At 52.2% G+C, this 15,854-nt stretch overlaps 4 protein-coding genes across 4 annotated transcripts; 2 read left to right on the forward strand and 2 right to left on the reverse strand.

Annotated features, from left to right (window-relative positions):
* Nucleotides 1-1,208: 1,208 nt before the first annotated feature.
* On the forward strand, nucleotides 1,209-3,471 carry gprM. The gene is made up of 5 exons (XM_024820460.1): nucleotides 1,209-1,700; nucleotides 1,772-1,867; nucleotides 1,925-2,079; nucleotides 2,139-2,277; nucleotides 2,345-3,471. Exons 1-5 carry the CDS (start codon nucleotides 1,601-1,603, stop codon nucleotides 3,364-3,366), a joined length of 1,512 nt encoding a protein of 503 aa, XP_024676679.1. The 5' UTR covers nucleotides 1,209-1,600; the 3' UTR covers nucleotides 3,367-3,471.
* Nucleotides 3,472-6,132: 2,661 nt separating this feature from the next.
* Nucleotides 6,133-8,601, reverse strand: BDW47DRAFT_97627 (splicing factor u2af large subunit). The gene is made up of 6 exons (XM_024820461.1): nucleotides 8,332-8,601; nucleotides 7,760-8,270; nucleotides 7,101-7,702; nucleotides 6,791-7,052; nucleotides 6,525-6,736; nucleotides 6,133-6,475 (listed from the first exon to the last, which is right to left on the reverse strand). Exons 1-6 carry the CDS (start codon nucleotides 8,440-8,442, stop codon nucleotides 6,449-6,451), a joined length of 1,725 nt encoding a protein of 574 aa, XP_024676680.1. The 5' UTR covers nucleotides 8,443-8,601; the 3' UTR covers nucleotides 6,133-6,448.
* Nucleotides 8,602-8,822: 221 nt separating this feature from the next.
* Nucleotides 8,823-10,225, forward strand: BDW47DRAFT_121772 (8-oxoguanine glycosylase OGG1; the record flags this gene model as incomplete). Its single annotated transcript, XM_024815700.1, has 3 exons — nucleotides 8,823-8,917; nucleotides 8,988-9,736; nucleotides 9,786-10,225. 3 exons carry the CDS (start codon nucleotides 8,823-8,825, stop codon nucleotides 10,223-10,225), a joined length of 1,284 nt encoding a protein of 427 aa, XP_024676681.1.
* A 2,213-nt stretch (nucleotides 10,226-12,438) lies between these two features.
* On the reverse strand, nucleotides 12,439-15,166 carry BDW47DRAFT_130409 (uncharacterized protein; the record flags this gene model as incomplete). Its single annotated transcript, XM_024817096.1, has 6 exons — nucleotides 12,439-13,235; nucleotides 13,287-13,936; nucleotides 13,988-14,561; nucleotides 14,637-14,846; nucleotides 14,971-14,999; nucleotides 15,147-15,166. The coding sequence occupies 6 exons, from the start codon at nucleotides 15,164-15,166 to the stop codon at nucleotides 12,439-12,441; spliced, it is 2,280 nt and encodes a 759-aa protein (XP_024676682.1).
* Between the last annotated feature and the right edge of the window lie 688 nt (nucleotides 15,167-15,854).

The following is a 15,854-nucleotide window of genomic DNA, read 5'->3' on the forward strand; positions in this document are numbered from 1 at the left end:
CAGGAAAGAAAAACCCGGCATCTTGGCTGGCCGACAAGGATGCTCGGGCTCCAGCCCTCTAGACTTACCTACACAGCATAATCCGTACTCCGTCGCTGTTCGGATCAACCTGATTGACACGGACAAGCACTAGGAACCATCCCATCGCGTCCTTCCGTGACCCAACGAGGATAATCCTTTGTAACCTCAGCGGACCAAATATGTCCCTTGCGGCTCTGGGATCCACCCGAGGGAGAGACTCGTGTTCATATGCGGTGGAGACTGGGGGCACACTCCTGGAGGCCGGGCTTGACTTACTCTCCATAGGACGAAACGACTAAAGAGTAAGGACTAGTGGCGATTTGCAGCTGAGAGTACCGCATCGGTTGAAAGAGGGGGGAGTTAGTAACAGACCACATCCTGTTAGTGTGTTGGTTTTGCAGTAGACCAACCCCGTGCTATCCCCGGTCAACAGAGTCTAGACTAAGGCGATATCCAATCGATAGTAATGGTGGGGACATGTCAATGCGACACCGAGGGGTAAGTCATGAATACTACTACGTAGATAGACTTGGTCAATGTAAGTGGAGCACCCACGATGTAGATCTGAACCCATTGTGAGACATCAGTTGGGACTGTGGGAGTCAACATGTTGATTCTACGAATATCAGTGAATCAAAACAAACGGAGTCTTCATTGACCTTCATCGCGTGCAACCCGAACCAAGAAAAGAATGTCTGAGCCAACGTGACATCCGAGGGAGGAGAGAAAGTCAATCCGGCGCAGGTACCAGGGGGGGGGGGATGAGTGGAAGAGGAGAAGTGGGGAGTAAAAAGTAAAAAAACAATAATAACATAATAACATAGCACAAGAAAATAAGATAATAAAAATAACATAATAGAATATTAATAAAGTAAAAATCAAATAGGACAAAATAAATAAATCAAACCAGGATACGATTCCTGGTCCTGTCGGTTACTCCATAACCAAGACTCTCCGACAGTACCGTCTCCTTACAGACCGGTAATACCGTATTACCCATAGTCAAGAGAAGATCTCGGTAATCTATTCAGTAATCTATCAGCGATGACCCTGATCCATCCTGATCCATGGATATCCCAACCCAATGAAATCCTACAATTCATTTCTCCCCTCTCTCGGTCCTCCTGCCAAGCTCATCTCGCGCGACGGTTGTGGAGGACTCTCTGATGCGCCGAGTCCAATCGTCTGGTGTTCATTCCGCTCGTGGTCCGAGAGGAAAAGTACCCTGGGTTCGGTACTACCAACGGCTCTAGTTCTGTACATCATTGACTCCAAATCCACCCTACTATCCAACTTCCTTGGTATATCTGAATGTTTCTCCCCCATGTTTCACATCATCCCCCGTTTTTTCTTTTCTTTCCCTTTCCGTTTGCCTCCCTCTTAGACTCGTCTATATGTGATTGTGTATCCCCACCAACCCCCCTCCCCCGGATTCGTCTTCCTCATTCACTTGTGGTCGCGAGTCTCGCGCACAGGTGGTACACCCTCTCTTCCTTGACCAGCTGGATCTCCATACTATGATCCTCTTCCGACCGACATCGCAAGCGTCACCATCCTCTCAGTACGCTTTGACAGAACGATGAATTCCTTCGAGGACCGTAGTATGGGGAATCAGACCTTGAACGGGGTCTGTCCGCCCCCATTCCTCCAAGAATCCCTCTTTCCCTCCGAGGGTGGATGTATGTGCCCCATGATCGACTAGTTCCTGCTGGTGGGGAAACAGGCTAACCGGGGAGTGTTGAATGTTCAGTTATTGGGGGGCGTTATTGCAAACAGATTCCCCTCATGGACATAGAAGCGTCTTGCTGTCTTCCATGCCCCATGGCCGAATGGCGATACGGTGAAGGTATGTTGGCTTTGACGGTCCTGGGGAAGTCCCATGTCTGACAGGAGTTGCGCGTAGACATCGAACCCAAATCGCAGATCGCTTCCTGGCTGGCCGTGGCCACTCTGCCTCTCTGTATCTTTATACTCCTCTCATATGTCGTACTTCCCGTGAAGGTGACCCATCGACATTACCTGAGCATATGCATTACACTCGGGATAGCCTTTATGGAGGTGAGACTTGCACCGAGGATTGGAGGAGGGAGGCTACCGTGAGGTACTGACGAGACCAGATTGCGTTCATCATCCCTCTTGGGATCAAACCGAATCAATGCTACAATCCAATCACCCCGAATGATATGTATTCCGATATCTCCTGCGCATTTACCGGCGCATTTCTTCTTTTTGGGGGGTGGATGGTCATCATGTGGAGTACGAACCTTCTCCATTCAATATATATATATATATGTATGTGGACTTTGGTACTGACATGATTCAGGTTTCATCCGCACTGTGGCGTTTCATCTGCAGGTCTGCTGGGAGGTGATTATCGGCAAGAAATTCATGTACGGAGCCTTGATCTGCGGTTGGGGCATCCCCGCCATCGGGCTCGCCGTGATGATGGTCTTTACGGGCGTGTCGTATCGATTCGGCGGTACCTGTCACGTCAACATCAAGCACAGTGTGCAGGACTACTGGGCACCGATGATGGCGTTTGCCGGGGCGGCGCTGGTAGTGCAAATGGTCACCATGGCCTACTGCATCCGCATCTACGTCAAGTCGGTCTTCGACCAAAGCTCCACGACCAACAGCTCCGCGCTGCCGTCATACTCGGCCAGCGTCCGCACCGTGTCCGCCCGCCACGCCTACCGTCGCATCCGGCGCGTGCTGCAGCTACAGTGGCGCGGCGCGGCTCTAATTTTGATCATCATCGGCAACGTGATCTTCTTCGCCGTCATTTTCATGACCATGGACCGCCAGCTCGAGGTGACGCCGGAAAACACCGTCGAGGCGATGCCGTGGCTTCTGTGCCTGATCGAAAAGCAAGGCGACAGCGCGGCCTGCGCCCACAAGTTCACCAACCTAGGTCCCAACGAGGCCACCCTGCTGGCCGTTCTCATCCTGCTGTCGCTGGTCGGCCTCTGGAACTTCATCCTCTTAGCGCGCCCATCCATGTTCGCCGGCTGGATCGACCTCTTCCGCTCCAAGCGGAACCAGCGCAACGAGTTCGTCTCTGTCGACGCGCGCAAACGCCAGCCGACCGACCCGCGGACCTACGAGATGCTCAACTCCATGAAGAGCCCCGACTCCGCCGTTTTACGCACCCCCAGTCCCGCCTTCACAGCCGGCACCCTGAGCCCGGTGCCCGGGGCCGGTTCGCATGGACGCGACGCACGATACGTACGTCCGTCGATGAGCTTCTCAGGGCCGCGACCCCCGACATCCCCACGGGGTGGATCCGGCCGGGAATGGGACCCGGAAGCGACATTCGCCCGGGGCACGACCTACCGGGGGGCATGATTGCACTATTTTTTTTTCAGAACTCTACGAAAAATAAGGGAAGAAAGTTGTATATTCACATTTTGGCGCCAGCGTATTATGCATTCTGACGATGCACGACTCTACTATACCCCTGTTTAACCACGACTACTATACATGATACACCATACATACATACATGCAATACAAAATAATACAGCACCATACAGTACAATACGTATAATACGTACAATTCAGTAGAGATGCCCACCATCGGCTAGCCCAACGGCTGAATATACTACTAGTATACTAGGTCCTGCTGCGCCTAGGGCCAAGGTCCGTGTTAAACCAACGACATTCGCCTACGGATGGAATGGTGCCTTGGAATCTACAATGCCGAATGAATTCCAGACCTGGATGATTGGCACGAATCACAAGACGGAAATAAAAAGAACATGGGAAATCATCAATTGAACCGAATCGGGTCTTCTCTCCCCTCGGATCGTCCAAGTCAAAACCTAGAATAGAATATGGGGGGGGGCATGGATTGATGAACACAGTCAAAGCGAGACTATTGTTTCCCGACTGCACAGACAACAGACGATCCTTGAAATGTCTGGGCAGTAAGAAAGAAATTTTCACCTTGAGTCCAGTCCAGCCCAGCCCAGCCCATTGTCAGTCTTACGGACAGGCAAACAAACATAAACATGTGCGAATGAATGAATGAATGAATATTCCGAATCCTCCTATATCCCGTCCCCGTCGGCATCAGCCGATCCAACAGATATACCACGCTGTCTGTAGGATGTCCAAAGAGGAACCACTAGACGAGCCAACTACGGCTAAGCCAAAACCCGCAGGATGGCAGGAGTCGGGAATTCCCATCAGGAAATGGGCGGGTTTCTTTTTTGATCCTTTTTCCCAATTATTATTACATTTTACTGTGTAACTTTGTTCTTGGCGTGCCATGTTTTTATTTGCCTAGGTTCAGTCTCTAGCTTCGGTAAGCACGCACGTGTAGATACTATATACAACATATTTAATACATCCTTTAGACTCGTTGGCGCAGCCACGGTCGTAGATATTACGAACCAGTAATAAATAAGTTAGATCGTGGGATGGTATTTTTATTATTTACCCCGGACCCGAAGTCTGTCTTTCCCCGCATTTTGGGTTTCGCCTTGCTTTCGCTTGAATGGGTGGATTGCATTGTACCTAGGTTGACTTGCTTGTGGTATGATTTCATGGGAGTGGATGTTGACCGATATGTTCTGTACCCTAGGTATACGGAATCAGATGGCGAATCTAGTATTCACTACGAACAGGTCGGTTCTTCGGATCTCCTCCTGATTGTCCTTCTCCACTGTTCGCTGTTTCGGCTTGGTTCGGTTCGGACGAACTCTGTTTATCATTACTGATTGGTCGGCAATACCACGGTAGTTATCTTAAAAGGTACTCCGGACACAGTAAGTTAGCAGTGTTGACATACAATTGTAGATTGATTAAATCAATGAATCAATAGATAATAAATTACAGAAATCGGCAGTAGATATCAACCCTGCTCTATCCCTACCTACCTACCTGTATGTCCAGCTAAAATATGTGCGTGATACATTTATCGATATACCGAGCAACACATGTCTCTCGGCATGTAACAGACCCAGTCAGACCTACAGCACCTCTGAATAATAACTACCAACCAACTCTAACTAACCAGGTACTTACCCATGCTCAGGAGATGCATGTACCGCGGTTCACCCTCTCCCCTCTTCCCCCACACTTCCTCCACACTTCCTCCACACTTCATATCCATACATGGATCCATACAAGGTATATTCTACTCTACCATACAATCCCATCCTCACCATATGCACCTCTGCGTCATCCATCCACCACCAACGGCAATATTCAGGGAACGATTAGACTTTATCAACTTCAATAACCACTCTATAGCCATTCGTCCGGATGATCCCTCCTCCTGCTCTCCCCGGCTCGGCATCTAGCAGAGGAGGCGTCGATCTTCCCGTCTGGACTCGGCTGTTGGGGTCGTGACTGTTGTCGTGTTGTTTCAGTTCGGTTCGGTTGTCGACTAGTAGCCCTATACTTTCTCTTGGAGTAGTGGTGGTGGTACTCATGATTTATCCGTCGGTTGGTAGAACAGAGTAGAGTAGACTGGAAGATCTATACGACGAGAAGAGTCGGGAGTTGGAACCAGGAATCTATCCCCTGTTGAATTCGCTTCTGTGCTTCGTTTCGTAGACGATATTCCTCTACTCGCTTACGAGGTATGTGTGGAATTCGTCCGTGCGTGTCTGATCCTGCTCCTTCGCTGTGACACACATACCTATACTCGCTTACCCTACTCACCTACCTACCTACCTACCTACCTGCCTACTATAACACAGCCCATTCCCATGTGAGAGTATCTACCTACTCCGAATATCACACGATAAACCCAAGATCGCCTCGCCAACATGCAGTATGCACGTCCCGCTCCTCACTCGCCCACTCCTCACTGATCTACCTATGTATTCACGCATATTCATCCTAGAGGTGGGCACTTAATCTACAGACTATGATCTTCAGTCTTGCCCCGCGTCGGGATTCTACCTAGTTAGTAGTTAGTTACCTACCTACTCGCCACGCCGAGGGTAGATCTGCTTCTTCATCTGAGGAATGGATATCGAGCTACTGACTCCGAGGTCGATCTACCACTGCTTGATTTACGGGCTTTGCCCTGGTTAATCAGATGTAAATCCCGGATCTACCTACCTAGGTGTTCAGGTCATTCTACAGAGCTAGGGTACCCAGCAAATAGTCCAATGTTATCATCTCCCGCTATGGTACATCATAAAAAAAAAGTCAAGCCAGGCCAGCGACCCGCTGGATATTCAGTCAGCCTACTTCGTCACTGCTGTTTGTCGGTCTGTCGGTCTGTGTTATGGCCGCTGTCACATCCAGCTAGCTGGTCACATTAGGCGCGCAAGGGAAGAAAAGAAATAAAGAACAACAGGAGGTGGAATCGGAATCGGATCCACCATGAAAATTAATACGACAGAATACGTTCATTCTTTTCAGCCCTTATCATACTGTTCATTTTCGCTTCTCCGTTTCCTTTTTGACATTACCAGGCGCTCACGTCGAAGTTTTCCTGTGTCTGTTAGTATCGTTTTGACATGATCAGGTAGATGATAACTCACTTCGCTGTAGTACGTCGTCACCACGGTTCGGTCGGAGAACTTTCTCCCGGCCAGCGCCTTCAATGCTGCTGTCGTGGATTCCACCGTGTCGAACTTGACAAAGATCTTGCCGACGCCGGGAGACTGTCGGCTTCCGCCGGATGGGCGTGGCACCTTGAGATCGACAATCTGGCCGTACTTGGAGCATTCTTCGCGGACGTCGTCGCAGATTTCTAGAAATCGTTAGTCCTCCATATAGAACATCGAGGGAAGAAAGAAGGAAATACCATCGTAGTCATCAGGGTCCATCAACTCCTCCGGTGTCACCATGTTCAGCAGCTGCAGCACACGGCTGGTTTCCAGATCCTGCGACGTCGTCTTGGCAAACATCGACATGGCATTGACGCCCATGTCCAGTCCCGCGGCCTGCGTCATGCCGATGCTGGCACGCACCACCTTCAGGTGTCTATCGCCCAGCTCCATCCCGTTGAGTCCTTCCACGGCGATGCTCGTAGCGGCGGGGTCGGCGTACTCGCAGAACGCAATTCCCTATATCTAGTTAGCTGTGATCTAAGCTGATTCGCAAGATATACGTACTCGAGACTCCTCCGTGGTGCTGTCCTTGACCAACACAAATGATTTGAGCTCGCCAAACGACTTGAGCAGCATCGTCACGGGCTCCTCCGGGATGTAATGCGGGATGTTGGACACGCAGATCTTGTTGGGCGAGTCGGGAACCTCGTTGAGCAGGACGCCCTCCTGGTACTCTTGCTCCGGTGCGCTAGGGAGGATGTAGTCCTTGGGTCGGCGGACCTCAAGTCCCTGCGCGCCCTTTTCGCCCATAGTCTGGTGTTCCTCCATCTGGATCCCATCAAACGCGAGGGCAACGGTGGCATCGCTCGGCGTCTTGAACTCCAGCAAAGCGTAGCTCCGGTCGTCGGACACTTGAGCGGAAATGCAGGGGTCCACGCTCTGGATGACATTGAGGCCGTTGAGCTGGACATTGAAGAACGACAAGATAGTCTCGCCGGTAGCAGTCGGGGGAACGTTGTAGACAAACAGACGCTTCGCCTGGCGCGAGTTAGACGGCTTGAGCGTGGTGTTATCGGCCGATCCGCCTTCGGGTTGGTTCATGAACGCCTGAAGGCGGCTGGGATCCATAGGTTGCTGGCGAGGCGCGCCAGGAAGAGGGAACATCCCTAGGAACAACTGTTAGCCAACCCGGTCTCCCCCACGCGAGCGCACAGCGTACTCACCTGAAAGCTTAGCCTGCTCCGCCGTCACGTTCTCATACCCAGGAGGCTTGATATCCCATTGCGTCAGACGACGTTTCCGATCCAGCACCGACGCCACATTCGTCAGGTCGGGCGTGGCCTCCCTCTTGCGCGGGGGAGGCGTGGCACTCCTTCTGCGCTCCCTCCGGTTCTCACGGTCACGATCACCACCCTCACGGTCGCGGTCTCCTCGCTCCCTCTCCCGTCGCGGTCGCTCCTCGAAGAGATCTCTATCGCGCTCCCGTCTGGGCGGCCGATCATCGTCTCTGCGCCGGCGGTCGGCACCACGGTCCCGGTCCCATTCCCGATCGTCTCTCCGGCTGGAGTAGCGGTCCTCTCGTTCTCTGGCGCGGTAGTCGCGGCTGGACGAATACGAGTCGGCCTCGTACTCGCGTCGGGAGCTTCGGCCGTAGTGGGGTGACCGCGAGCGTCTTCTCTCTCCGCGTCCGCCTCTCTCGCCCCTGTCACCACCGCGTTCACGGCGTTCGTCGCGCTGCGCATCGGACGGATTAGCTGGGTGGACGGGATGCGGCTTGCAACGTTATCAAACTTACGTAGTAGTCCCTAGGGCGACCAGAGTCTGCGACCGGCTTATTAGCCCCCTGACGAGCACCGTACTCGACCATGTCAGACTCACCTCTGGAAGAGTACGTATCCCCGTTCATCCTGATGGAATAATCTGTCCGAACGCGCTGTTCCCCTTCGCCAAATGTCCAAAGCTAACTGCGGTACAACACTCCTCAAATAAGCAGTGTATGGTACCAAAGAACAGCAACAAGTTTCAAGTCAGATGGAAAATCAGTTTAAAAAATGGGATCGCGGAGAGGAAATCTGGAACAGAGCGAGCTTCACTCAGGGAAAACTCGCAGTTGAGGCGATCGGCGAAGCAGCCGCTGGCGTCTAGTGTCGAAGCGGTTAGCGCGCTTGCCATGCGGAGTGGTTACTGACCGCTTTCTATTTCAGGACGGAGTCCGGCAGAATGTCCTTTTCTTGGATTGCGACAGAAGTTTACTCCTCTACATTCAACCCCAATTAAAGAGGAATCATGACAGCTGGGGCATTTTCAGAGTGGCGCAAGCTGCCGGTCAGTCTGAGCGAGCTCTGCATTAACACTACCTTGCGATGCGGCCAATCCTTCCGGTACACCACCCATCCACCGCAACCACAACATCAACTCCAATCACGATAACAGAATACTAATACCCAACAGATGGCACAACGTCCCCGACAGCGAAGAATGGCGCTGCGTCCTCCACGGCCGTCTCCTCTCTCTCAAGCAAGACCCCACAAACCTCTACTACCGCACCTACCTCACCTCACCCCCGGCGGCCCCATCCAACCCTAAACCGGACGACACGCCCGCCCTCCTAACCCACTACTTCAACCTCTCCTCGAACCTCACAACCCTCTACGCGCAATGGTCCTCCTCCGACCCCAACTTCCGCAAAAAGGCGCCCCAGTTCACAGGCATCCGCATCCTGCGCCAGGACGCCTGGGAAGCGCTCGTCTCCTTCATCTGCAGCAGCAACAACAACATCGCGCGCATCTCGCAGATGGTCGAGAAGCTGTGCGTGCACTACGGGCCGTTCGTCGCTAGTGTTGGCGGCCGCGCCTACCACGGTTTTCCTGGGCCCGAGGCGCTGACGGGGGCGGATGTTGAAGGCCGCTTGCGCGAGCTGGGTTTCGGGTATCGGGCCAAGTATATCTACCAGACTGCGGTTATTGTTGCGGAGAAGCGGGAGAAGGGGTGGTTGGGTTCGCTGGCGAACCCGGAGTTTCCTGCTTTTGGAAAGAGTCCTGCTGATGGTGGTGGTGGGGAGATGGAGGATGCGGGGAGGGAGGGGTATCGTAGGGCACATGAGGGATTGCTGGAGTTGCAGGGGGTTGGGCCTAAGGTTGCGGATTGTGTATGTTTGATGGGGTTGGGGTGGGGGGAGTCTGTTCCGGTTGATACGCATGGTATTTCTCTTTCTCTCTGCATTGCGACAGACTCGCTAACTGTTGACAGTCTGGCAAATCGCCCAACGAGACTACAAATTCGGCAAAGGATCCCACAAGTCCCTGACGAAGGCGACATACGACGCAGTGGGCAATCACTTCCGCAAGCTGTGGGGCAAAGACGCTGGGTGGGCCCACAGCGTGTTGTTCACAGCGGACCTGAAGTCGTTTTCAGATCGCTTGGCTACGTCGAAGAAGTCGGCCGTGAAGGTCGACGTGGATGTGAAGGAGGAACCTACGGATGCTGATGCTAATCAAGTGGAGGTTGAGACGAAGGTTACTACTGCTGTTGCTGTGAAGAGGGAGGCGCCGGAGGATGTGGTGAAGACTGAGCTAGAGGATGTGGTGAAGGCTGAGCCGAAGGACGAAGGTGAAGAGGATGTTGGCGCTGTGGTTAAAGCGTCGCAGACGGTGACCACCCGGAGGATGTCGAAGAGGCTGAAGAGATAGACTACACCAAGGGTTGATTACTGGCAATTATACGTCTATAAGGTCCTACATCTACATACACAATACAAGGCCGAATGGCATTCACCACACTGTTTTAACTCTCTACCCAACGGACATCGACAGACAAGCAGTGCCTCGTGGACTGATTAAGTAGCCAGAACTGACATCAACCAGATGAGGTCAGACTAAACCTCCTATCATCATTTCCAATCCTACATAAGATCCAACAGCCCCTATCTATACAAAGACTCTCGTCAAGGACACAACCACAAAGCACCCATTCCCTACTCCTCCGTACGACTACAAAACACAGAATAGCCAGCAGTCAACCAGTCAATAGTAATATACGGTAATGACCAAGATCTACATCCGCTGTTACCATCCCTGTTGACTGTTCCTAGCCCTGCATCGATTATAGCCGATATCCGGATCATCTCAATCGGGTTACTTTCCTCGCTCTCCATACAGGAAGAACGTGAATAAGTAATGGGGTAGGACATGACAACGCATCGTTGGCAATACACTGAAAGAAGAAAGTGAGTAGCAGACTAGCAGCAGCCTCCAGTCTCTTGAGTGGAATAGAAAGACCTAGGTAAACCGGGATGATCGGTATTGTTAGGACTACTCCGTAGTTTGGACCCGCACGACCCGATAGTGAAATCAGACATGATCATAATACTTAAAAGGATGTAAAGTAAAATAGTAAGAAAATATGCTTAACAAATTCATTGCCAGTATCCACATATACTACTCGAACAAAAACATACCAACTTTCAAGGGAAGTTAACCCCAAACCACAACGCACGATGACGTTAGACTGTACGGAGTATATCAACCCGAGGGGGACAAAAAGTTGGAAGTGGATTCTACCTCCCTCCCACCTCTCTCCCTACCTTCTTCACTTACCCACTAACCAAGTCGACTAAGAATAGGAATACCTACTTGTAAAGAATATACCACAACTAATCTAACTAACTCAAGTAACTAAACCACAGTCCGAACAACAGGAAACATGTTATACCCGGGTCGGGATACCTTCCGTCGCGCCGATCAGCGGATCGATCCACCTTGTCTAGTAGTGGACCTAAGTGAGTTAACTAAGTCTAACCTACCCTGTAGGTCGGGTGTGAGGTAACTGAAGCTCAGCCTGCCGAAGCCAATTTTAGTAGGTTGATTATACCCTGGTGAAAGAAAGGAGGGTGTATAACCTGCCTAGGTACCTAGGGAGGAAGACAGTGGAGAACTAAGTAACTTCCACGGTTGGACCCGGCAGACTTGACTTACATTCCAACCTTACCTGTGGACCGCATGATGAGTTCATTCTCCCATCCACGTCCACATGTAAATGGGGAAATGAAATAAAATATCGCAAACCCTGGCAGACTGTGCCTAGCCTCGAATATCCACTGCACACTCCACTCCACTGCACTATGACTGTAGTATCTATCATACATGGACAGGCAACTCTGCCGAAGACGCATACTTTTTTTTTACCCTTTCCCTTCCTTTCCCTTTTCCTCTCGTTTTACTGGGTAGGTTTCTTAAAGGGAAGATCGCCTTCATCTTGTTTTCGGCACTGGTTTCTTCACCTTTTGGGTTCTGACATTCTTGCTCACTTCTCCAGCCTTAACGGCTGCTGATACATACATTAACATCCTCTCCACGCTATGAAATGCTATCTCGCTAATTACTATTAACATGCATACATACACTCGTCTCAACATATGTGCGGAATACAAAAGAGAAAGATAAAAAGAGCGGAGAATTGGAGGATCATTCGTCCTCGTTTCGTGCTGCATCAACCCGGAAAATCAAACCAAACCAAGCAAAATCAAAAGTGGTATCACTGAAAAGTACAGGCTTCTTAAAATCCACTTCCACTTCCGCACTCTTACATGAAGCTGCAAGCTGTCCATCTTGCGATGGGTACACGGTTATCGTCGCTGGTGTGGGAGGGCGTGCGTGAACGCCACCCGCATGCAAGCGAGTTAAGGTCCGTCTCCGAGACTTGGTGGAGGCATATGTCTTGAATCGGAGACTAGGCACAGTCCTGATCAGGCTCAGTGTCTACGTCAAGATATCCTCGCATATCTCGAAGCGAGACACCGGCGGCGTGAGAACCCGTTGAAATCCGGGGTCGGACTGAGAAGGTCGGACTGAGGTCACACCGAGGTCGGACTATAATCATTGAGAAGGCCAGGGCCACTCGCCAATCACGGAACGCCCTCGTCACGAGACTCCTCAGCCCACCCCCACTCCCTCAGCAACTGATTCACACGATACCCCGTCGCCCAACCCAAATCAGTCTCAATCCCATGCAGCAACCGCATGACCATCCGCCGTTCCGGCGCTTCCGTGAGACACTGCCCGCTGACGAACAACGGCTGGAGACTATTAATTCTCACTGAGCCGTGCGGCCGCGCCATCGAGATGCCGACGATTTCGCGGCTGTGGAGGCGGATGTCGTTCTCGATGGAGCGGTAGGAGTTGAGTCTGTTGGTGATGGTACTGCGTCCGCTGGTCGACTCGTGCGGCTTGTTGATGAGGAGGAGGATCCGCGCCATATGGAAATGCTGCATGGCGGATGAGCATAGGGGGAGGCTGTACCAGATTTCCATCAAGCCGCTGGCGGCGTCGCTGCCTGATGGCTCGATGCGAGCGCAGGGGCGGAATGTGTCTGGTAGCCCGCTGTGCCAGACGTCCAGCTCGGCTTCTAGACGGTACCACCGTTCTAGCAGGACCTGCGGGGTAAGGCCGAGGGGGCCGGTGTCGACGGAGCTCTGGTTAAAGTGCACTTGGCTGCCGGCGTTGATGAAGTTGACTATCTTGGAGAGGATCCAGATGAGGCCGTTCCCGATGAGGTCCTCTTTCATGGGCTCCTCGCCTTCGTGGTACCCGGGTGCGCTCGGATTGGCGGAGCATACGAAGCCCGCGCTGTCGATCTGGAGGCCGGCTTCGGTCCACAGAACGAGGTCGTCGGTGTTGAGCCGCGTTTGACTCTCGTTGATGACTGGGCTGGTTAACAGTGGACGGTTTCATATCGCATCGTGCAGGCACTCACAGGCTGCCAGGTAATCCTGCCGGGCAAAGTTCCAAAATGTCGCCTTGCGTGCTTTAGACAGCGCGACCTTCTTGGGTGTCTGGAAAGAGTTGTCGCCCACAGGCGTTCGCTGCTCCAGAGGCATCATGCCGACCTCCGCTACATCCAGCAAGGACTTCACGCCGCTCAGATGGCGGCTCCACGCGGGCCCTGTGGCGTCAAGGAATTCATACACGGACAGAATGGCCGTCGCGGCCAGGATCTCGTCCGAGTGGACTCCGTTCGATAGTCGACTCTCGGAGAAACGTCGCCTCCGCTTACGGGGATTGTTGGCTTCTTCGCAGAGCTCGGCGGCCTGCCACTGACCGAACGCCTCGGGCGTGCTGAGCGGCGGGGGTCCCTTGTCGGGTTGCAACTCTTTCATCAAAAGCTGGATGGCCTTTTCATAATACTTGGCGCCGTACCACGTCCAGTCTACCTTGGTCGTGCTGGGCCAGGTTTCCATCGACGCCTGCTTGGAACAGACCCCACCCGCCGGAGACTTTGCTCCCTTGACACGGCCCAGTTGTTTAGCAGCATACGCACATGCTGCATACTTTAAGAGAGGATTCCGAAGCGCCTTCACGGGGACATAAGACGCAAAATACGTCCCCAGATCGAAGAGGTCCATCCTACGCTGCCAGTCAGCAATCTACCGTGCGCGCTAAAGCGGCAATGCTTACCATAGTCCTGGGGACTCGGAAAAGTGTCGCAACAAAAAGGCGGATTCGTGGTCGGTCTCCACGGACGCCTCGGATTTTATTTCCGCGGCACTGGTACCCCGTGACGCGACGGACCTCGTGGTCATGGACGAATTTCGTCGGTCTGGCGTATTACGGATGTGAGGATCGAGGGGCGGCGACAGAGATTGAGAGGGGTTGAGCAGGAAGTTGATATTATTATTGTGGTTCGAGGCAACCGAAAGAGGGGGAGATGTTTGGGGCGGCAACACACTGCGCGCTTGATGGGGAGAGGGACCGGACGATACTGAAGAGGCGGGGACATGATTGTAGGTCGTGGTGCTGTCGGGCGTGGGCATACATGGTTGGTCTATGTTCAGGGAGGGATATGGAAGGCGATCGTGCGCTGCCGCCGTCGACAGGGCTTCTAAACCGGGAGTCTCGCTATCGGCCGGTGTACTCCGCTGGGCACTCCACTCGCGAGTCTGTGATTTTGCGGCCAGGATGGCGGCCTCGGACTCTCCGAGGGCCGCTTCCAGTTCCTCTGCATACGGATCGGAGTTATCAACGAAGACGACTAACGGGGTTAGAAGTCAGGTTAGTCCGCCGCGAAGAGGGGAGAAAAAAAAAAAAGAGGTGAAGAAGGAAATACCATGTTTCGGAACATCCAACCAAACAACATCCTTGGCAAAAGTATTCTTATACGAATAAAACCCCTTCAAACTCCCGCGGCCACTCGCACAATCCTCCAGATTCTTGTTCATGGACGCATTCTGCTGATGGCGAAAGATGATCCCTTCGCTCGGACGGCATTCCCGGGCACCTTTGCGACACTGCGAGCATTCGGGTTTTTGCTCATCGCCTATCCGTCAACCGTCAACTTTGGTCCACAGAGGATAAGGTATATGTAGAGGAAGTGAACGCGCGGGAGTGTGTGTGTGTGTGTGTGTGTAGAGAATCGTCGAGGTGGAAGGAGTGGCACGTACATTTCAGCTTCCGAGTACGACACGTCAAGCTGTGAGAGAAGACAGACTGCAGTTAGCGTCTCTGCGACAAATACCAGGGTATCATCTATCCCCATCACGCGACGCGACATGACAATATTTCTTTTATTTCCATATTCATATAGAGTAGAACCCATAGAAAGTATTAAAGTACATACCAGCCTGTGCGAGATCGCATCCCGGGTAGTAACGAGGTCGAGTGAATTGCAGCATTCGAAAAGAAAAAACGGGGGGGGAAGAGTGGGCCAATAATCTCGATGGGGACCAAGATCGACCCAGTAAGATCTGGGGTGAGAGTCTGGGTGGGTGTAGGTGTTGAAGATACCAGGAGGGTGAAGAAAAGGAAGTATAGATGATGGACGAAAAAAGATCGAATAAAATAGACAAATATGGTGATATTCAATAATAACGACGAGATGGAAAGAAAGTCCAGAGACAATTGAGAGTGAAAGACAGAAGAAGCGGGGAACGGAGAGGAGAATCCCCGGGGTTGATTGCTTACCTATTGGGGTATTGGGGGGGAAGTAGTCACTAGTAAGGTACCTAAGAAGTTATGGGGTCTACTCCGGAGTAGGCATTAGAATGGACTATCGTTCCTCCGGGTCGTTGGATCTGCGGGGAACCCTCCCACAATATAGTCCTATATAATTCAATAGATAATAGAATAATAGTGTGGTCTCTCTAGACTGTCAGTATAGCTTTGATTTCCATTCAGCTCACAATCAGTAGGTATGGAGGTGGTGCCTTGGTACATGGGACATTCTACTTCTACCAGTAACAGTATACATGACTCACTATAGTGCCTAATCTACTACTCCCCCACCAAAAGAATCACATAGCCTCCCTCCGCAGTTTACCACGCCCCA

This window comes from Aspergillus candidus (genome assembly GCF_002847045.1).
Source record: "Aspergillus candidus strain CBS 102.13 unplaced genomic scaffold BDW47scaffold_1, whole genome shotgun sequence".
NCBI lineage: Eukaryota > Fungi > Ascomycota > Eurotiomycetes > Eurotiales > Aspergillaceae > Aspergillus > Aspergillus candidus.